The 22459-nt window shown below is 42.7% G+C and overlaps 1 protein-coding gene across 8 annotated transcripts in view; it reads left to right on the top strand.

The window, feature by feature from the left end:
* The window catches only part of LOC103473888 (probable E3 ubiquitin-protein ligase HERC1), a 49602-nt gene extending 27566 nt beyond the window's left edge, over nt 1–22036 (top strand). For 5 of the 8 annotated variants that reach the window (XM_017307852.1, XM_017307853.1, XM_017307854.1 and 2 more), the window contains 40 exons: nt 1517–1730; nt 2403–2572; nt 4099–4182; nt 4495–4681; nt 5431–5558; nt 5664–5863; nt 5966–6225; nt 6317–6369; nt 6473–6667; nt 7006–7171; nt 7263–7512; nt 8255–8471; nt 8557–8834; nt 9053–9180; nt 11114–11241; nt 11547–11774; nt 12179–12306; nt 12610–12809; nt 12958–13072; nt 13223–13354; nt 13467–13565; nt 13753–13926; nt 14015–14299; nt 14373–14438; nt 14547–14672; nt 14760–14898; nt 15029–15210; nt 15870–16025; nt 16116–16238; nt 16397–16499; nt 16855–17024; nt 17106–17244; nt 17334–17503; nt 19304–19473; nt 19704–19869; nt 19973–20049; nt 20139–20391; nt 20496–20648; nt 21120–21425; nt 21513–22036. In XM_017307852.1, coding sequence (XP_017163341.1) covers nt 1517–1730; nt 2403–2572; nt 4099–4182; nt 4495–4681; nt 5431–5558; nt 5664–5863; nt 5966–6225; nt 6317–6369; nt 6473–6667; nt 7006–7171; nt 7263–7512; nt 8255–8471; nt 8557–8834; nt 9053–9180; nt 11114–11241; nt 11547–11774; nt 12179–12306; nt 12610–12809; nt 12958–13072; nt 13223–13354; nt 13467–13565; nt 13753–13926; nt 14015–14299; nt 14373–14438; nt 14547–14672; nt 14760–14898; nt 15029–15210; nt 15870–16025; nt 16116–16238; nt 16397–16499; nt 16855–17024; nt 17106–17244; nt 17334–17503; nt 19304–19473; nt 19704–19869; nt 19973–20049; nt 20139–20391; nt 20496–20648; nt 21120–21425; nt 21513–21698 — 6704 coding nt within the window. In that variant the 3' untranslated portion in view covers nt 21699–22036. Of the gene's footprint in view, nt 1–1516; nt 1731–1874; nt 1922–2402; nt 2573–4098; nt 4183–4494; nt 4682–5430; nt 5559–5663; nt 5864–5965; nt 6226–6316; nt 6370–6472; nt 6668–7005; nt 7172–7262; nt 7513–8254; nt 8472–8556; nt 8835–9052; nt 9181–11113; nt 11242–11546; nt 11775–12178; nt 12307–12609; nt 12810–12957; nt 13073–13222; nt 13355–13466; nt 13566–13752; nt 13927–14014; nt 14300–14372; nt 14439–14546; nt 14673–14759; nt 14899–15028; nt 15211–15869; nt 16026–16115; nt 16239–16396; nt 16500–16854; nt 17025–17105; nt 17245–17333; nt 17504–19303; nt 19474–19703; nt 19870–19972; nt 20050–20138; nt 20392–20495; nt 20649–21119; nt 21426–21512 lie in introns of all 8 variants that reach the window. The other 3 variants (XM_017307855.1, XM_017307858.1, XM_017307857.1) reach the window with 3 other exon arrangements.
* The last annotated feature ends 423 nt before the right edge of the window (nt 22037–22459 follow it).

Raw genomic sequence — 22459 nt, 5'->3', positions numbered from 1 at the left:
AATACTAATCGAATGAAACTAAATAGAAATGAATGAAGAACAAAATGCAAGAGTAAACCAAGAAACTAAAGTAAATACAGAGGAATAAACTGGTATGGCAAGACCTTTCGAGCAATAATTAATACAGAGACTGCATGGCAAGAATAAACAGACACTATTTCCAGATAAAAGGTAAAATAATATTGTTGAAGTGCCATGGGTTTGTTGAGACCACAACTGAGAATAAATATATCTTACAGACCATAACAGTAAAGAACTGAACACTTATTTATGTTTTTAATAAGATTTGATATATTTCTTCAATATTATTTTTCATGTCAGTGTTAATGTCATGAGGCTGACGACTCCATGACACTTTCAATTTGACTCATTAGGATTTGATTAAGARSCAGATTTGTTCTTTGTAATTTCTGTCCAGTAAAACTATTAATCTATAAATCAATAGACAGGTCTATATAAAGATATAATCCATGTTTCTGTATCATATCTGTATGGCATTAAAAGGATCTGGAACTTTTGTTTTTCCACTGACGGCTCTGGTTTGAACAATAAATGCCATGTGGGTGAAGTTTTATGGATGATGCTCTGATGTCCCATTCTCCTGAAGGCAGCACAGAGCTGCACAACCAGAAACTGACAAACACTGAAGAGAAGAAGAGCTATGATTAATGTAGTTATAGTTCTATCCATGTTTTAATGTTGCAGAGCTCAGTCGTTTGCAAATAGTTCAAAGTTTAAACTGGCATGTTGAACATTTTTTATCTGGTCATTTTGTGGAATATTTAACAACTAGAAAATGGCACAAGAATATTTTTTTCCACTCTGATTGGCTGCTGTTAGGCCTACCAAGTTTAACTTGAATGTTCATTGCATTTTTCGTAGACGCCTGTATTATTTTTATATTATTATATGTATTATTTTTGATGATAAATACAGAAACAAGCATAAAAATCAAAACATCTAMAATRGTGATAGTTATATTAATGATAAAATAATGGTCAGTGCAAAGTAGCCTGCAAATTCTTTGGTGGGGGGCGGTGAGGGACCTGGATAAAGGCTGGGGGGCGCTGGCCCAAAAAAGGTTGAGAAACACTGTTTTAGACTGTAGTTTCCACGTCCAGTGCGGTGACAAAGGTGCATTTAACATATTTTTACCTATGGCGCCCTGCGCTATTACTAGTAATGTGTAAAAGGCCAAAAAATCTTACATGGAAAAAAAAGACAATTCTTACCTCTTAACATATGAAGTACATTTATTTAGTGGGAGGAACGTTAAGAAATAACTTCAACAAAATTATAGTTGGTCTACTTAAAATTTTTTGCTGGTTTACTTATTGGTACATTTTTAAAACACAAACTCAATAATATTCCAAAATTCAACTATTTTGTGAGAAATTCCTCTTGCATAACTTCAAGATTTTGTCTGAAGTTATAATCTGTATGTTTGCAAGAATTATGACTTTTTCTTAGATTATTTAAGACTTGCTGACACTACGTCATCATCTTTTATTTTCAGAATCAGGGCGTCACTTGTCTTCTCAGTCCATCTCCAAGTCCTCCAGCTCAGTGTCGTTGTACAGTGCTGGTTCCGAGGGCACCGCCATCTTCGGCCAATCAAACCGAGTTTCTGCCTCCTCTTCCAGTAACGACTTGGCATCTTCTTTGCCAACAAACCTGCAGGTGGATGGACTTGAAAGTTTTAATCCTTTCCTTCCCATTAGCCTCCTTCAGTAAGTATTGAATAGCATATAAATATAGATGAACTGAATTTGGTTTAATATTTGCTTCAGGAGTTTGCACAAAATTGGTTGATCAGTAAATTGTAAGAAAACAAGCACCACACTTAGGGTTTCCGTTGTTACTGATCACTGCAGACCAGAATCGTTTGGGAGCAGCTGCTATTCTGAGGTCCAGGGAATGGGTGAGTTAGACTAGGTTGTGCTGTTGATTTCAAGAGATTAAGAGGCTGTACCTGCTCTGTCTTTAACCAAGGCTGCAGCTGTATCTGCTTGTTGTTCTAACCCAGAAAAACTGACTGTAATGGCAGCGTTTTTTTTTTTTTCTCAGTTAAGGCAAACTATAAGAGTTTTGACGCTGATTCAATGTCCTAAAAGTCACTCCAGGGGAATGTTTGATCTTTCTAGCAGGAGTAGACTCAATGTAAGTGTTGCCCTTTTTGGGATTTCTGAGCTTAATCACGTTTTGAGACAATAATAAAAATAAAAAAATAGCTTAACTAAAATGTCAACTATTTGTAGTGAAACCACCGTCGATTATTTCATTTTTAGGCATCTTTAAAATGGAGAAGCAGATGAAATTAAACATCAAGTACAGGGCACACATGAAGATTCAAAGCTTCCACTTTGTTGTTACTGCATATACTATATTCTCACCTCCTCCAGGCACGTGTTGCTAACTCGGTTCCCTACACTTACGGGCCTGGATAGCGCCCCCCCTTTGCTGTCCCCGTGCTTCAGCTTTGCGAGCGCTGCTGCGTGTGATGCCTTCACAGAGCAGCAGACCAGCTTCATGGAGCCTGGTCCCTGCAGCACGCAGGCCAGAAGCAGCCTGGGTAAGAGCAAGTCCAGGGAGTAGGGATAGTGGGGTCAACATCGATCTATATTAAGAAAGTTATCCTGATGTAACGTTACCGATGCACAGTTTTGCATGTAGGATCCGGCTTTGTATTATGTTCTATCCTATAATGAGGTGTAAAGCAGATTAGAATAGACTAACAGAATAATGTCTTTTGCATGGTCTTAAATGTTTGGTCACTGGTCACAGCAAATCTGCTGCTCAAAACAGCATGTGTTTTGATCCGCTATTGACACATAAAGGCATGCATACGCCGACATGCTTGAATGGCACATTTTTGTCATCGTCAGTTATGTTGTGGTCATTTTGAACTATTTTAGAAAAGACTGAAAACTTCTCTGCTTCAAATCTTAAAGGGCATATATTATCACTTTTAATGTTTTTTGCACTGTTAATTGTGTGAAGAGTTTGTAGCTCATGACAGTTGTGCGACTTTTTGAAAAAGAAGTCAAAAGAAGAAATAAAGGAAACCAAAAATCAACCGAGCATGCAGACAAAAGTTGACTAAAAAATGAGATTATTTACTAATAGCATTGTGTTACGTCCGCACGAGACAACAGCAGTGATAACAGAGTAGATCACTTGATTCCCAGTTAATATGATAAATTTAAAAACGTCAGTTTGCCCATTTTAAACAAGACAGGTAAAATGTTGTCTGACAGCCATAACTTGGAGACCTAGCAGACCAACACACTGTCCATGGATTTAAAAGCAGGTGGCTTGATCTGCTTGTAATTTACCTCAGCAATTGCTGCTTGTGATAAATAAAAATTCATAAACACTAAAATTATGGCACCGTTCAGATAACTTGTGCTCCGGTTCTGACCAGCAAAGCCGCTCTGATGCGTAAAACATGGCCGCCACAACTGAAGGTAGTCAAAACTCTCTATCTTGTACAAATAATTAAACCGTGTTTTGAACCTTTTGGTGAAAATGTAATGTATCTGTCAAAACAATGATATGAAACATGAGCTGTCACACCATTTGTGTTGATGTTGCAGTTAGTTAAAATTGAAACGTAATTGTTTAGAGAGGGCAATTAAGCATTTAATTTGATAACAAAACTGCGTAAAAATGTGGATTTGCTTACCTAAAAACCTTACTCTCTCAAGTATTTGGTCAATTGTCTCAGTGGATCGCTACTGACTGCCTGGAAATCCTATCATCATCATCATTAACTATCCCTCAGCTTTAGGTTATTTTCTGGGTTGAAACTTTGTCTCTACACCCTGGTAATATTTGCCCTTCAAGATGGGACAGAATCAACAGACAAGGTGATTTTTAGTTTGAATTATCAAGGAAAAAGCTTACCTGGAAAGCACTTTAAAAATGTCATTCTTTGTGAACTACCACAATTCGTTTAAATACATGGAAATGTGCAAATTAAAGTATCACAATCTATTTCAAACTCTGGGTAATGGTGTACATTTCGAACTGGAGCTGTGGGCTTGGTTTGTTTCTTGCTTTTTGTGTACTTTGTTTTATTTTCTCCTCAATCACCAGAGCGGACACAAATGTTTGTCACCAGTCGTTTGGTAGAAATGGGATTCACTATGAGACATATCTACTGGGCCATGGAGGCAGCAGGTACTGCTCTTGGAGTGTATTTGTTGCCAGTTTTTTTTTTTGTTGCTTCATGTGCTTTGATTTTTACATTCCGTGTTCATTGTGTGTTGATATATCCCCAAAAATGTTTGATAGACCACTTATTTCAGAGGCTCTTGTTACATGAATACCACTTCTTTTTGCACCAACTTAAACCACATGCTATATTTCTCTGAGCAGACTCAAGTCTGTCAGACTTTTAGCATGGTCCTCTGATGATAGTAACTAGAAACTTTCTTGATGCATCTTCTTTTTGGAACTTTGACATTTCAACCTCCACGTGGTCCTTCCAAGATGTAGCAGGCGACTTGGACAATCAAACAATCGAGGTCTTGGCAAGTTGGATGCTAGAGCACCCGCTGACTGATGACCAGCAGGCAGCTGAGTCACCAAGACTGGAGGGAGCGGCTGAAACCCCATCGCCTGATGGGCCAGAGACGGTGCAATGTCCTGAGAGGCCCACCAACCAAACAAGTGAAAGGTGAGAAATTAGAGAACTTCTTAGAAATGAACGCTACTTATAAGTTGTAAAACGAGGGATCAAAGTCAAAAAGATAGATTCACAAGATATTCATGAAACTTTTAGCTTCAAATGTCCTTGTGTGCATTATTTCTGTAGCCACGGATTCAAGTCAGGCTGTGTTTTTGTTTTGTTTTGTTAAAGTTTAAAAAAAAAAAAGTAAATGAATGGTGAACATATCACAATTTCTTGAGTTACTTTTTTGACGTTACAGTCTGTTTTTTTTCCCATGCTTGATTATTGTATGAACATGTAAGTTTAATGTAAGAGCCTCCAAGAGGTCAAATAATTATTTAGATGAACTGAGCAGAAAATGGTCACTTTATCTATTCGAATCTTTCGACATGTCCAGGTGAGTGAATGTTCATCGGTGCATGCAGGGCATCTGCAGAGTGTAACATTAGATTAACTAGCGTTATTACTGGGTCACTGCTGTGACATTTGTGTGGCATTTAAATACATTTCCTGGCTGTGGTACCAATGTGAAGGACATATTTTCTCTCCAAGCTGCCACACTTTTTGACATTTGCGTCAGCCCGCCTTGGCTAGAAATCAAATTGCATCTGCTACAGTAGCTGACAGAAAGGAAAAGCTGAAGCGTTGTTCACCCACAGTTATGCATCTTTGTAGACAGCAAGGCAGCTGCTCCACTAATGTGTGGTCCAGTCACCTACACATGTTGGTATCCTATTGGTGTGTTTTGTTTCCAGCCTGTTACCAGGGCTTGACTGGATAGAGAGGGAAAACTTCTTGGACGTCCACCTCACTAGGAACAGACCTCCTCCTGCACGGCGACGGCGGTCAGGACCTACGCAGAGGACCTCTTTCCGAAGACCAGGTTAAAATTTCAGCACAGTCACAAGGACGTGCATGTTAAATCTAAAATGAAAACTCGGTTGTTTCAATTACTGTGCACTTTAATCTGAAACAATCTCGTTTTTAGACTTGCCGTCACCCAGCCCATTGCCACAACTCCATACAACAGTAGGTGATTGGCCAGAGCATGTGGAGTTCCGTCCTTTCTCTACGGAGGAGGAGTCAGAGCTGAGTTACATGGATGACCCGTACCACGAAGAAGCTTACGAGGACCTGCTCACCCCGTCATTCTTCAGTTTGGAGAGAGATACGCTTCAGATTGTGGAGGTGTCATAAACCCGTTCCTGCCACTTGGCCAATATCTAAATTTCACAATTCTAGTGAATACGTTTAAAAACCTCAGATGTTTTCAAATTGCTTTCCCATCAGGCTGGAGAAGAGCACAGTCAGATGGTGAAATGCGAGCTGTGCAACACCTTCACCCTGCAATTTAACAATCACATAAAGCGACGGCATCCGGGCTGCGGGCAAAGTGCTGCCCGCAAAGGCTACGACAGCACTGGAGCTTACGTGGATGTTTGGTTCAAAGGGGAGTGTGGCTCCAATTTCCCCTTCTACCTCCTCTGCAGCTCCTGCAGAGAAAAGTATCTGACTGCTAACGCAAGCGATCCAAATTCAAAATACGAAAGGTTAAGGAAGCGGTCGGCGCATGAGAAAACCACACATATTCTTGTTCTCACATTTTCTGATCTTCACTGTTGTATTCTCCTTCCGCTGCAGGATCAAAGGTCTGACGTCTGATTTGATTGGTCAATTGGACAACACTTCAGACGGTGAGGAGGATCCATCCCCGCTCAAAAAACAATGCACTTAAACGAGGCAATCAGTGTACCAATCGTAAAAAAAAAAAATTATCTGATGCCCCCGTTTTCTCAGATGAATGGGAGATGAGCCACCAAGTTGAGGATGACCCGGATAAACTGACGGGATTGGAGGATTTTGGGCTCCTGCTGAGACCTCTGGGGCTGACTGAGAAAAAGCTGGTCCCTGATCCAATTGTCTTTACTGAACCGGATCCTCTTGGAGCTCTTGTTTACAGCTCATCCAGTCCCACAAGGGTAGCCTCTAAAGGTATTATAAATGTTGTCGTTGTCGTTGAGAGTTGCCTGCAAATGTGACGTTTTGGTCAACCAGCTGCATAAAGTTTTAGCTCTTCTGCAAAGAACAATGGGCAGAAAGTTTAGCCTCTAAATGTGCAAAGCTGGTAGAGACGTACACCAAATTACTTGTAGATGTACTCGGTACAAACATTTGCTCCAACAAGTATTGACTCAGGCAAGATGAATACAGATGTACAACACGCTTTTCATATCTTTTATTTCCAAAACATTCCACTAAAATATAGTAAAATTTGCTATTTTAACATGATAAAATGTGGCAAGTAGTATGACGATGGGTTTCTCTGTTAGGTACTGAAGCTGTAGATCAGAAAACATCTCTGAGCCTTGGGCAGCAGGCTGTATCTTTGAGGGACTCGCATGACCGACTAAAAGCTCTACGAAGAGTCACGTCCACAGCGCAGATTCTCCTCGCATACAGCATGGTGATGAGGGCGCTGTCTCAGACCGCCTCAAGGTACAATATCAGCACAGTTGTATTTCATCACTTTTTAAAATTTTTATTTAACATTTAGTTTATCTGCTGTATTTCCATCTCACTTTGCAAGCGTGTCGATGTGCAGCCAGTCTAACGGGCTGGAGTCCTTGGGACTGGCGGACATCCGGATCCTGGTGCGTCTAATGACTTTGGCTGCGGGGGGCAGGGCGCACGCCTGCGTGGACAATCCGCCCGGCGTGAGGGGAATGGTGACGGAGCGCCACAGGTCCACCTGCTTCAGCTTCCTCACCTCAGCCATCGGCAACGTGGTTTCCCACAGCCCCGCTGCTTACAGGCAGCTGGTGGAGATATGCACTCAGGTTGGCTTGCTCTGTCAATGTCATAGATGGTAATCCATTTTTAACCTAAGCTTTTATTAACATTTGTGAGTTTTCTACATTTGTAGTTTTCAAATGAACTTTTGCAAGTGACAGAGAAGGTGTAAAACTTTGCAAACCTGCAAACCTACTAGAATCCCTTTAAGCCATCAGTTTGTCCTTCTTGATGCACGCAAAACAGTCATAAATCTTTAGGGACGACGATAAAATTTGGTGCAGTGACAACTATTGCTTTTGTAATGATGAGCTCCAGTTGCTAAACCTGGAGAGGGTGTCCACATGCCCTTAAAAAGTCTAAAGTTCTTAAGGTCTTAAAATGTCTTAAATTCATTTTTAAACGTCAGCTGCCCTTAAATATGTTAATCACAGGTCTTAAATGTTGTCGTGGGAGGACTGTTTAAGGTAGTTTTTTTTTTTTTTTCAGGGGGCTTTTTTGTTTGAGTTGCATGGAAATATCTTGATTGCATTCTCTTGAGATGGTTGAAACTGGCTGTTAATATACACTACTAGATAGTTAGCAAGCTTTGTTTGCCCCTATCATAAGCACAAAGTCAAATTTTTTTGCAATGCTTGATTCTTATGCAGCAAGCTCCCCCCAACATCACCTGCAATTAGATTCAGGGTGTTATTAAAACGTCTTAAGTCTTAAATTTGAGTTAGCAGGATACCCTGCAAACAAAAGTTTAGAATTTTACTCTCACCAGTCTGACATTACTGCCTTCAGGACCTAATGGCCGCAGCTACCGGGGTGAACATCGGAGCCATCACAGAACCCCAGCAGAGAGCAACTTTAACAACTTCCACTCAAGCCGCCATGCAACAAAGGGACCTCGGTGACCAGACACCTCCAACGTTCCTGGTCACACAACATCTGGTGTCTCTGCTCACTGACAAGAACATCCACTCCTACAGCCTCGACAGAACGGAACACGAAGCTAATGGTGAGTAATAATTGTCTTCCTGATTATGTTTGGTAGTTAACGACAGTGTTATTCATCGTTTCTACATGTTATCAATTTGGCCTAGACGGAGGTACCCAAGGGATGGCTTCCTCATCTTTGCCTCCTTCTCCTTCGCCTCACCTAAGTGCCAGAATAGGCCCTCTGGAGCTAGCTAATGCCTTGGCAGCGTGTGTCCTTTCTGCACGACTTACCAGCAAACATCGACAGTGGGCAGCGCAGCAGCTGGTGAAGGCCTTGGCAGCTGCAGGGAAAGAGAGTCCAAATCGGCCCCAGACATACAGCGATCTGGCTGGTGATCTGCACAAGTGTCCTCTCAAGAGGCTTGAGGGACATTACAACAAGGTACACTCCAAATTTCTTTTCTTTTTGCTTTTCTCCTGATGAAGAGGACTTAGGGTTTGTTGTCTGTTTTGTAGTAACATTTATTTATTTTTTTTGTTAGCTGGACTGTATGATAGCTCCTAGTGATTAGAACAGTTCTAGTAGCTTTTAGACTGGAAGTATCTTTTCTTGTTGTTGAAACTGGAACCTTTTTTTTTTGTTTGTTTTGTTCTGTAAAGGTGGCGAGCTGTTCCTGGAGCAGTGACCAGGGTTTGCTTGCTACATGCTCTCAGGACAAGGTGGTACAGCTGTGGAAAGTCAACCAAAGCACTGTGGAGTTACAGACCACCTTCTCCTGCATTGTCAGGTTGTATCTGCTGCATCAGTTTTTAGTTTTGGAGCTAATACCAATTAGGACTCTCACTTTATATTATATTTTTGTAACATTGATGTTAAAGCTAATTACTCACTCGACAAAAACAAAAAGCATACGTTGAAAAAAGTACATTTACAGACCTTGGGGCATAAGGTCCGTTACGAATGTGTTATTAAGTACATTTTTAAATTAGCATAAAGTATTGATCATAATTTATTTCGATCTTAGATTTAGATCTTATTGCTCTTTAGAAAGCCCTAATTTATCCTGGAAACCCTAGATAAACATTTGGCATTATCTGTCAGTTGTTGCCACCAACTGGCATCTAGTGTTGTATGTACAGTCATGGCCAAAAGTTTTGAGAATGATTCAAATGTTAATATTTACAAAGTCTATTGCTTCAGTTTTTATAATGGCAATTTGCATATACTCCAGAATGTTATAAAGAGTGATCAGCTTAACAGCAATTAATTGCAAAGTCAATATTTGCCTAGAAAATGAACTTTATCCCCCAAAACACATTTCAACCTCATTGCAGCCTTAAAAGGACCAGCTAACATTGTTTCAGTGATTGCTCCATCTGGTGTTGATGAGGACAGGGCTGGAGATCAATCTGTCATGATTAAGTAAGAATGACACCACTGGACACTTTAAAAAGAGGCTGGTGCTTGGCATCATTGTTTCTCTTCTGTGAACCATGGTTATCTCTAAAGAAACACGTGCAGTCATCATTGCACTGCACAAAAATGGCCTAACAGGGAAGAGTATCGCAGCTAGAAAGATTGCACCTCCGTCAACAATCTATCGCATCATCAAGAACTTCAAGGAGAGAGGTTCCATTGTTGCCAAAAAGACTCCAGGGCGCCCAAGAAAGACCAGCAAGCGCCAGGACCGTCTCTTAAAAGTGTTTCAGCTGCGGGATCGGGCTACCAGCAGTGCAGAGCTTGCTCAGGAATGGCAGCAGGCAGGTGTGAGTGCATCCGCACGCACTGTGAGGCGGAGACTCTTGGAGCAAGGCCTGGTCTCAAGGAGGGCAGCAAAGAAGCCACTTCTCTCCAGGAAAAACATCAGGGACAGACTGATATTCTGCAAAAGGTACAGGGAGTGGACTCCTGAGGACTGGGGTAAAGTCATTTTCTCTGATGAATTCCCTTTCCGATTGTTTGGGACATCTGGAAAATGGCTTGTTCAGAGAGCGCTACCACCAGTCTTGTCTCATGCCAACTGTAAAGCATCCTGAAACCATTCATGTGTGGGGTTGCTTCTCAGCCAAGGGAGTCGGCTCTCTCACAGTCTGGCCTAAAAACACAGCCATGAATAAAGAATGGTACTAGAATGTCCTCCGAGAGCAACTTCTCCCCCCCGTCCAAGAGCAGTTTGGTGATGAACAATGCCCTTTCCAGCATGATGGAGCACCTTGCCATAAAGTAAAGGTGATAACTAACTGGCTCAGGGAACAAAACAGAGATTTTGGGTCCATGGYCTGGAAACTCCCCAGATCTTAATCCCATTGAAAACTTGTGGTCAATCATCAAGAGACGGGTRGACAAACAAAAACCTAGGAATTCTGACAAAATGCAAGCATTGATTKTGCAAGAATGGACTGCTATCAGTCAGGATTTGGTCCAGAAGTTGATTGAGAGCATGCCAGGGAGAATTGCAGAGGTTCTGAAGAAGAGGGGTCAACACTGCAAATATTGACTTACTGCATTAACTCATTCTAGCCGTCAATAAAAGCTTTTGTTACTCATAATATGATTGCCATTGTATTTCTGCATGTGATGAAAACATCTGACATACACACACGAATACCAGAGGGCAGCAGATCATGTGAAAATATAATATTTGTGTTATTCTCAAAACTTTTGGCCATGACTGTATATAGTTATTAATTAAGGGTTCTTGCATTTCGGATATTTTGCAGTAAGACGGAGAGATCGAGCTCTGAGCGAGCCGGCAGATGCCAACACATGTCTCCTGTGTTTTGGAGTACTGGGGGAAACTTTTTGGCTGCCCCTGAGAACAAGCACATTAACATCATGAATATCAGAGGTCAGTGGGTTTGTCAGGTGATATTGAAGGCTGAAAGTTGGTGTAAACTGCTGGATTTTTTTTTTATATGTGTGTGAGACCCCGCCTAGTTAAACGAATGCCTTAAATAGGGTATTGATCACAAAAACCTTAACCCCTCATGGAATGGAGCATGGTGTAGCTAAATATCACATTTTACTGGAGTTCAATTCATTTACGGAAATTATTTTGCGCAGAAATATTTTGACGTTACAAAAAACGATTGAAATTATTTCAACACGCAGTGTAGTTGCAACTTAAAATAAATGATTTCTCTCACACTTCAGGATCTCTCTGCCATGTGGAAGATCAGAGCTCTCGGGTCACGGCTCTTTGCTGGGCTCAGAGCTTCAATCTGTGGTTGCTGGACCAGTCTGCAGCCTGCAAGAACAGGCCTGCTGAGAGTCTGCTGGTGGGACGGCTGGATGGCTCCCTCTGCTGGCTGCAAGTCACAATGCAAGATCTGGATCTGCTTGTGAAGAGGACTGAACTGGCTCACTGCCACAGACAAGAGGGTGAGGAGAAAGTCGCACGCACAGTTTAGAAAGCAAGCTTGGATAATACGAAGTGCAGAATTGTATTTGCTTCATTCTAAGTTGGGAATACAAATAGCTTTTGATGTAATTCTATTAACAAGCAGATTTGGTTTGTGAGCAGTTCTTTTCTTTTCTTATTTTTTATTTATATTTTGAGCAAACACTTTTGATTTCTGTTTCCAATAGATTCTAACGAGCTTTGACTTGCAGTTACCAATTTCTCTTTTGAACTGGAATATAAGACCGATATTTCAAATAGCTTGTATCATTCTCCCGCTGTGAGCAGTTTTCTGGGCGCATCTCTAGACTCTAAATGTCTCGGTTTGTCTGACATATCCAAAAATATTTTTTCACCTAGACTGATGTTCTTGTTTTTTTTATAGCCCCCAACTGTGTGGCCTGGCACTCAGAAGACAAGCCTTTCGCTGTGGGCTATCCCAGTGGGAAGATCCTGCTGGGCACCACGGAGAGCTATGAGAACACACAGCCTGTAGTGTTGTCTCTCTTCCAGGTTCGCATTGTTAACGTACTACATTATCAAAAAGATTTACTTAAATCTATTCTATTAAACATGTCAGATACCTGGAAATAAGTGTAAAAACTCAGAGGTTTATTTTTTTTATTTGATAGACAAAATGTTTATTAAATAAAACACATACTATACATGGAAAATTTCAGACAGAAAACAAACCTAACTTTCATACCCAATTAATTCTACTTTACATGCTGTGAAGGCTTTTTGTGCTGCATATGTACTTTTTCCCCTCTATCTTATGCCTTTGACATGCCACCTCTTCTGTCCTTTACCATATAGGACACAGTGAGTTGCCTGAAATGGGACCCCACTGGTCACTTGCTGCTGTGTTTGGGGAGATCAGAGGTGGTGAAGGTCCTGGGACGCTCCGGGGGAACCTGGGTGACCCTGCACTCTCTGTATCATACCAGCACTGTTAACACTGCAGAGTGGTGCCCCCTTGCTGGCAGAGCACCCAGCCCCAAACTCATGATGGCTGTGTGAGTTCATTCAATAATCTGCAATTTTTTGCTAAGAAAAGAAAAAAAACCCAGCTAAAACTGCTCAAAATTAGGACAGTCGTATCTTATTTAGACACAGACGGCATATTAATGAGGGATTTCATCCTTTCTTTTCTCTTTTCTGTAGAGGGTGCCAGAACGGGCCGGTGTATGTTTGGACTCTGCCACAGGGGGGTACATCTGTATCTTTGCCAAACATACTGAACAGCCCGCAGAGCCAGGATCAAAGCTTCGAGGTCAAGGTCAGTTTGATGGAGATTTTCTTGCAGCCTCTGTGCTTTAAAACCCGTCAGTCATCGCTATGAGCTCTTGACTGCTTACCAACAATGGACTGGAAGTGACTGATACTCATATGATTTACAATAGACCCAAATTTGCTTTTCTTTTTGCAGCAGGATAGCGCAAAGTGTGCCTTTGTACTTAATGGGCACATCACTGCGGTGAAGTCCCTTTCATTCTGTTCCAGCGGCCTGGCGCTGGTTTCTGGAGGGATTGGAGGGCTGCTCAACATCTGGTCTCTGCAGGTAAATGAGCTCTGCTGCTGCAATTCCTTAAAATCAGGCCAAAGTACCATATAATATCCAACATGGGAATTCATTATGTGATGGTCTCATCTCAGAACCTTCTTGTCTACAGGATGGTTCAGTGTTGCAGACTGTTACAGGACTCGGCTCTGTCGTCAGCACTACATGGATACCAAATTTGGGTGTAGCTGCTTGCTTTGGTAGATCAAAGGTAATTTATATCGATCGTAGCTTGAATGTGTTTTTATTTGCGTCTTCCTTTTCACTATTTTTATTAGATAGAATTACCATAAATATCTTAGGGTTTGTGATTTTAACGTGGAAAAAATGGCGTGGAGGAATGAATACTTCTGTAAGGAACCGTGTTTTTGTTTAAACTGCTCTCGTCGCGCTTCCAGGACGTTTTGTTGATCTGCTGCACCCCCGACTGGATCGGAGAGAACCACGTGCTGGCGTCCTGTCGGATGGTTCTCAGGAGCCAGAACGTCTTGGGCCTGAACCGGGCGCCGTGTTTGGCCGTCTTCTTAGAGAGGCTGCCGCTGCTGCTGCAGGAGCAGTACAGCTACGAGAGGGTCATTACTGAAACCTCGTCCTGGAGTTGGATTTGTATTCACAGCTTGTTATCTGTGACGTAATTTGTGGTGTTTCTTGTAAACGCAGAGCCACCTGGCAGCCGGAGATCAGCTTGTCCACAGCGCCTTCCTGCAGAACCTGGCCTCCCTGGCTGTTGGTCTGTCCTTAGAGAAACACCTGTGCTCCTCGCCATGGCCTCCACACCACGCCTACCCTGACGCTCAGTCCTGCGTGTCAGAGTGGAGCTGGCTGCTCACTTATGCCACCACTGTCCGTAGCGCAGAGGCTATCGCCAGCGGCACTGCCTTCCCTGAATCCTTCATAGTTTCTGGGCTTCTGGAAGTCCAAGACTCGAACATCGTCAAGGCAGTGGTGAGTTCTGATGTTAACTTGCTTAAAAAAAATTATTTTTCTATTGCTAATATCCTAGCACTATTACTTTCAGGACAACAGCATGTGGAGCTTCAAAATGGATGAACAGCTGATGTCATGGGCCACCAGCAGACCAGAGGTTGTTGTTTTTTGTTTTTATCTGATTTTTTTTCTCTCCATTTGCAACAGAATATTTTGAACTATTAAACAGCCTCTGATTGTCCACATGACCTTCTCTGTTTTTCAGGACTGGCAGGAAGGAGGTAAGAGTGAGGTGTACCTGTGGGGTAATGGACGCTACGGACAACTAGCAGGAATGGGAACCAACCTCACAATGCCTACAGTAGCTTCCTCCCTGTTACAGACACAGCAGGTATCTGCTGCGTGACTCAAGACGTAGTTTTCATTTCTATTTATTTCCTGCTGTTTTCTTATGTTTGTGTCCTTTGTTTGTTACCAGGTTGTTTGTGGTCAGAACTGCACTTTTCTGGTCCAGACCAACGGGACTGTCCTGGCTGTTGGCGAGGGACAATATGGTCGACTTGGCCAGGGGAACTCTGATGATCTTTACGTCCCCACTATTATCTCTGCTTTTCAAGGTAGGTACAATGCTTATCTTAAGAACCCTGGCCTGAAGCTGCTTCGGTATTTTTCTGCATAGCACAAAGATGGAGCGTTTAGTTCGGTTTTATTTTTAAACCAAAACCTGACTGTCGTGTGTTGATGCAGGATATGTGGTGACTCAACTGGTGACCTCCTGTGGCTCGGACGGACACTCGATGGCCCTGACTGAAACTGGAGAGGTGTTCAGTTGGGGAGACGGAGATTTTGGGAAGCTGGGCCATGGCAACAGTGAAAGACAGAGGAGACCCAGACAGATCGAGGCTCTGCAGGGAGAGGAGATCGTCCAGGTAAACACGGCTGGAGCTCACGCTGTTGGAAGAGAATTCCGGTTACAGAAGGAGCTTTGAGGTTTGTCTGTATTTGATTTGTAAAATATAAAGCAAAAATAATGTTGAGTTATTTACATGTAATAATATTAATTCTAATGATAATCAGAGCAAATCATAAAGCCTAGAAATTCAAAACGTCTTTATATGGACTTGCATTTTCCAACCTTATCAGGAAAACCCAACTTTTGCATGTTGTTGTTGCATACCCAAAGCCCCAAATGTTGGTGTTAGAAATAATTTTTATACAAGTAACTTTGTAAGGCAAGAAATACAAAAAATACATAAAGAGGAGATTGAACAGATTCTTATAGGAAAATAGTTTGATAGACTGCACACTCTGCAGACATATTCACTTTCCACAATGAGACCAAAACTAGATGCAGCTCCCAGAATAAAACATTATGAACAAATTGAACAACAGTCTTTAGACTGGGAGCAGAAATAAATACTCTGTTGGTTCTTTGCCTGTTGGTTTAATATGCACCATTCCCTGGGAGAAGGATATCCAGAAAGAGAACAGAAATGTTAGAAAGGCTAATCAAAACACGTGGCGAATATTAATTTACTGAGGCTCTTATTGCCAAAGTTTTGAAAACGCTAATCCTTTGTTTGGCCAGCTTGCTTGTGGCTTCAGACACTCCGCCGTGGTCACAGCAGATGGGAAGCTGTTCACCTTCGGCAGTGGTGAATCGGGGCGCCTGGGTCTAAGGTCGACGTCTAACAAGATGCTGCCTGAGAGGGTCGCTGCGCTTGAGGGATATCATGTAGGACAGGTAGGAAATGAATGTGATTCAGTTTAAATTGTGGCTTTAACCCCCCTTTTGTAGAAAATAAATAAATAAAAGTGTGTTTTCTTTTCTCAGGTGTCGTGCGGCCTCAACCACACATTAGTGGTGTCTTTGGATGGAACCGTCGTTTGGGCATTTGGAGACGGGGATTATGGCAAACTTGGAACCGGTTCCTCCACCGCTAAATACTATCCTCAGGTATGTTAGCACTCCCATAGCAAAACAATGTTCCAGAACCGACTTAAAATTGTATTTTACGATTACGAGACTGGAAAGACGCGAGGAGTTGCAGAAAGTTACTTTTTGGTTTTACTTTACCAGAGATGAAATATCGTCTGTGTTTCTTTTATGGTTAGAAAGTGGAGCAGCTTTGCAACAAGGGGATCAAGAAAGTCTGCTGCGGGACCCAGTTCTCTGTGGCGCTGAGCTGCAATGGACATGTTTACACATTTGGACAAGGTATGTCTGACTGCTAGAGCAAATCTGTGTTTTAGAAAGTGGACAATTTTATTTTTTATTTTTTAATTTAACAAAGCTGAAACGATGTTTGTGGCCATTTTCCTTTCTAGCTGGGAGAATAAATGTTTCGCGTGAAGGTTTTAAGGCACACTACTTAAAATATATAAGTACATTTTCTGATTCTGCAGCCATGGGTGCCGTCACCCCCTTTTATTATTGCGCCTCATACTTTGCAATGATACTGCAACAAATCACTTTGGAACTGTTTTGTTGTCCTGACGAAATTTCAAGTGTGCTAGCAGGAAAGGAAATGCATTCTGTCTTTTTTTTTTCTTTTTTTCTGTTGATTCTGCAGAGCGTCTGATTGGTCTGCCCGACCCCATGCTGAAGAATAAATCCACGCCGCAGGTGGTGCCGTCTCTGGAGGGGCTCTTTGTAGAAGACGTCGCTGTGGGCTGTGAGCACGTGCTGGCTCTGACCTCCACTGGAGATGTTTACGCGTGGGGCTGCAACAGTGAGGGACAGGTACCGAGCGTGTTCTGATGTTTTGATGCATTTCCCACATTCGGGACTTGTGCGATTGCGTTGCTTCTCTGTTCGTACCAGCTCGGTCTTGGACACTCTAATCAAGTGAAGGAGCCAACGCTCGTAACCACTCTGCAGGGCAAAAACATAAGGCAGATCTCTGCTGGCCGCTGCCACAGTGCTGCATGGACAACCCCTTCTGTCTTGATAAAAAACTCAGGTATAGTCCTACTTTTTCTGCTCGCAAACGCTTTCTGATCTACGAAAGGAAAAGGAAGCGTGACCCCCGTGTGTTATCTTCTCTGGCAGGTGGCTCTGGACATCTGCAGCTTGGCCTTCCCCAGTCAGTTCCTCCGCAGTACAACACTCTGAAGGACTGTAGCCTTGATGTCCTCTGCATGCGCCTCAGGGTGCTCTACCACTTCTCTGATCTCATGTATAAGTCCTGGAGGCTGCTCAATCTGGACACCAAGAGTCAGGTACGTTAAATCCCTTTGCTGTGCTTCTCAAGCACAGACATGTTTTCTGTGTAAAAGAAAAAAGGGGAACTTTTTTTTTTCCATTAGCAAAATCTCACACGGATCTCACAGATTTTAAAGAAATCAAACCTTTTAATTAAGTTATTCAGTACATTTTTTTTTTAGATATTGCTACCCCTGCAGTTAGTGCTTTACGTCAACCCCTCTTTATCTGTACTCCAGCACTCACTTAAATATTTTGCAAGGTTAAAGGCTACAGAAAGGTATCCCGGTGTTTCACTTTGCACAGTTTCTCCACATCGCCCAAAACACTGAGTCCTCGTTTACGCTCTCCTTACTTTAGCACATACACAGATTTTCTATAACATTTAGGCCATGAATGGAGGTTCGTTTTGTGTTTGAATCTTTTTGGTGTTTGACATTTTCCTGTATGCTTTGGGTGTTCTGTCTGAAAAACCAAATCACGGCGCAGTTTCAGTTTACCAGCATAGTCTGCAACAATTCATTTTTTATTTAAAGAGCAACATTATGTAAAATTGACTTCATTTTTTTTTTTTAGCTTTATGTGATAATGTTATTCTCTCATCAAATACATACCTGGAGGGTTACTTTAGGTTTTTCAGGGTGCTGTCAGTGCTTGCTGTCACAAAGCTCTGTTTATTTTCATGAAGCTCCTTCTTGGAGCTGCAGCCCCCAGTCTAGCTGCTGCCTCACACAGCATCCCTTCCCCAGACAGCTCCACCAGACTAGCGGCAGCAGCAATTAGCAAACACTCGGTGGAACTGCTAGCCTGCTGAGCTCATCATACAAACTTCTTCTCAGTCAAACACTCCTAAAAAAAATGGCTGTTAACGAGGAGGAGGATTTTTGCTTGTCGGAAAGCGTAGGAGCTTCTCATAAAAACAGAGGCCTCTTTAAGGCAAGGTGATGTTACATTTAAGTTATGTTTGATCGTTGAATTCATTAAGCAGTGTTCTCTAACAAGGTTGCCATGGAAGAGAAGCATTCTTTGTTTTACTTCACTCCTGCCTGAAGTTCTGAAAAACTCAATATGATCTCATCAGATCAAAGCGCTAAAAATCCTAGAAGAATTTAGCAAACTCCACGTTTGCATTTCATTTCGGGGGTTTTTCTGGGTGTCACTCATAAACAGCTGGTTTGCATGCAGACGGTGCACAGCAGCTGTTATGGAGACTTGGTGTCCTAAAGATGTCACTCTTTGCTGCAGGCCTTTGCAGATGTACTTTTTTTTTCCCCCTCAGTGTGCATGGCGGAAAGTTAAACTCTGCCGCTCGTCCAGCCATGTTTGGCACACTTCCAGTTTAAAACTTTTTTTATTGTTTGCGCTGCAACCAGCGTGTTTAGGTGAGTCAAGGTGGTGTTTTATAATTTTTTATTTTCTCACATATCCAGATCAAATCACATCTACTTTACTTGTATCACTAAGCGAAATAGGTCTCTATGTCAGCCTGTATGCAGACAAGCAGAAAGTCGTGGATGTGTACTTATAAGTTTCTTGAAACCTCAGTCAACGAAACAAAGGAATGGATACATTTAAACGGATACTTCAGTCACAATTATCTCAAAAAGATAATTGTGCCACAGATAAGTTTTAATGATGTTCCCTCCTGAATAAAAAAACCCAAAAAACTAGATTCTTATTACTGCACTGAGAATCAAATTATGTTAGGACGCTGTGCCAACAAATTAGTCCACTGCTGAATGTTGCGATTCTCTTTTCTTACTGTAATGCACCGTTCTGCTTTTATTTTACCTGTCTTTGCCTTGCTTTTTTTCCAGATCTCCGCTTCACGCTATACTTCGGGGGCAACAGCCATCATCCGGGGTGAACTCAGAGGTCTGTTGTCCCCCAAGGTCAACACTCTGCCTCTTGTGCGCTCAATCGGCAGGACCATGACCCAGGGCAAAACATATGGGCCGCAAATCACAGTGAAACGGATTTCCACAAGGTAATGACCGTGTTGTAAAGTCCAGTGGCTAAACCGGAATGTCTTTAGGGGTCTTTTTCTTTTCCGGAACAAAGACGCATGGGTGCCCTAATGGCATGCTGCGTTTTCAGCTGGCCAACCATGTCCGACGTCCTAAAGGAATTTTAGGACGTTTATTTGGGGTGTTGATTGTTTTACTTGAATTATTTTATCGCGTTTGCTTCAAACCCAATCTCATTCCCTCCCCACAGAGGACGATCAAGCAAGCCCATCTTTGTGCAGATCGCGAAGCAGGTGGTGAACCTGAACCCTCTGGAGCTGCGGCTGCCGTCCCGAGCCTGGAAGGTGAAACTGGTTGGGGAGGGGGCCGACGATGCCGGCGGAGTGTTTGATGACACCATCACTGAGATGTGCCAGGTAGGTGAGAACCGCGCAAGTCTGAAAGCTTCAGAGCCGATAAATTATGTACTTCCTGTAAGGTAATAGTGTAATGCACTTTTTTTTTTTTTTTTTTTACTAGGAGCTGCAGTCTGGTGTGGTGGACCTCCTGATTCATACTCCCAACAGCTTTGCAGATGTGGGCTGCAACACTGACAGGTGAAATTCTAACAAGTTTTACTCTTAAAGCAGAATATCTCATCGTCAGAAATGACCTCACCGCTAGCAATGACTCCAAACCCTCGCAGGTTCTTGCTTAACCCAGGGGCTCACTCGGAGGATCACATGGTACAGTTTCGCTTCCTGGGTATCCTGATGGCCGTGGCCATCCGCACCAAGAAGCCTCTGGATTTACATCTGGCTCCGTGGGTGTGGAAGCAGCTATGTTGCATGCCGCTGTCAGGAGCCGACCTGGAGGAGGTGGACCTCCTCACCTACCGCACCCTCCAAGGCATTCTTCACCTGGAAAACAGTGGAATCACAGCGGACAACTTCCACGTGGTGCGAAGATGTTAAAGCCAAATGCTTCACAGAGATTATTTGTCATCGTCTTTGTCATTTCCTTTCAACCGATTCCTTTTCTGTCTCAACTCTTCCTTCCGTAGATGATCCCTCTAGATTCATTCATGGCCCACAGCGCAGATGGAAGGCTGGTGCCGGTGGTCCCTCGAGGTCAAAACATCTCCCTGACATTTTCCAACCGCACTGAATATGTAGAGAGAGCTCTGGACTACAGATTGCATGAAATGGATTCACAGGTTTGGGAGTCATAAGTGTGTCAAATTGATTAGGAGGTTTGGAAGCCTGAAAAAAATAAATCAACGAGCCTGTACTGTGTGGTGCAATTCGTCAGGAAATATGGAAGAAGAAGAAGAATCAGTGAATAACATTTACGATTTTGATCCTGCAAATAATTAACAGAAATTTCTGAAAATGAGTCTCAGGTTTGGAGGCTGTTTCCTAGAAACATGTGCTGTTGCTAAATGTGCTCCAATCAAGTACCAGGTGAAATCATCTAAACCCTGATATGTTTTTCTTTTTTTAGTTCTTGATTTTAAATCCACAAAACATTTCAGAGTTGCACTTTAACATGTTTCGAAGAAAAATATTTGAATGTTTACTTTTGACTAAAAAACTTTAAAGCTGCCATAAATAATGTTGTGACCATCTCTGCCTGCAGCTACACGACAGTTTTGTCCTCAAAGCCAAGTTTGTTCCTTTCTGTCCAGGTGGACGCGGTCAGAGAGGGCATGTCCACCATCATCCCCGTCCCTCTGCTCTCTTTGCTGACCGCCCAGCAGCTGGAGCAGCTGGTCTGCGGCCTGCCGGAGGTGTCCGTTGAGATGCTGAAGAAACTCGTGCGCTACCGGGACATCACGGAGAGCCACCAGCTGATCCGCTGGTTCTGGCAGAGCTTGAAGGAGTTCACCAACGAGGAGCGGGTGCTCTTCCTGCGGTTTGTTTCCGGCAGGTCCCGGCTGCCTTCCAACCTGGCCGACATCTCGCAGAAGTTCCAAATCATCAAGGTCGACAGGGTGAGGCGTCGCTTTGTCCACCGATTTATTCGAAATGGCAAAAATAAACCTCAGCGTGTATTTGCTTCTCTTTCTTTCCAACGTCAGCCCATCAACGGACTCCCTACCGCGCAGACCTGCTTCTTCCTGCTCCGCCTGCCCCCCTATACAAGCCAGGCCGTCCTCGCCGAGCGCCTGCGCTACTCGATCCACAACTGCACTTCCATCGACATGGACAACTACATGCTGACCCACAACACGGAGCCAGCGGAGAGCTCAGACACAGAGGAGTAAAGCTGAAGACCACAGGGTCGTGAATGTATCTTCTCCAACGCCATGCACATTATGCACTGAACACGGACTTTTATTTGCCAAACTTGTATGGTAGCGTACTGTTTATATGTTGGTCTATTTAAGGAGATAAGCATTTTGACTTTTCAAACTGTGCACAGTGTTGTAATTCTGGCAGTGCTACTACAGGGATAAGAATTAGACTTTTAATATAGGCAACTGAGCCACAATAAGACAAGTATAATGTGCCTGTTTGTTTGAGATTATGTAAAAATGTGATGGTTTACCACACTGACTGTTGTCATTATTATTTATTAAAATGAAGAGTGTTTAAATAAGGACTTCTTTGTAGTTTATTTAAAAAATTTCAATAACTGTCATCATTTTGAAACATTGCTGCACAAGAGTATTCATCCCCTTTGTACTTTATCCTTTATCACATAAGTTCAAAATCCGGTGAATGGAAAACACTACATGTGGTGATTAACTAACACTGCACATGATGCTGAACACACCATACCATCTGTGAAACACGGTGGTGGCAGCATTATGCTGTGGGATTGTCTTTAACGAGCAGAAACGCGTCAGCCTGGTCAGAGTTGAAGTGAAGATGGATGGAGCTAAACGCAGGGCAATCAGTTTGATGTCTGAGCCAAATTCACAAATGCGCCTGAATTCATACACAGAGAAGAAGCCATACATTAAGAAAGATATGTAACTTAAATGCCTTGCTGAAGGGCACATCAACTCAAGTGAAGAGGCCG

Source organism: Poecilia reticulata, linkage group LG12 (genome assembly GCF_000633615.1).
Source record: "Poecilia reticulata strain Guanapo linkage group LG12, Guppy_female_1.0+MT, whole genome shotgun sequence".
Taxonomy (NCBI): Eukaryota; Metazoa; Chordata; class Actinopteri; order Cyprinodontiformes; family Poeciliidae; genus Poecilia; species Poecilia reticulata.
The sequence above is the reverse complement of the archived record's forward strand: the minus strand, read 5'-3'. Positions and strand labels throughout refer to the sequence as shown.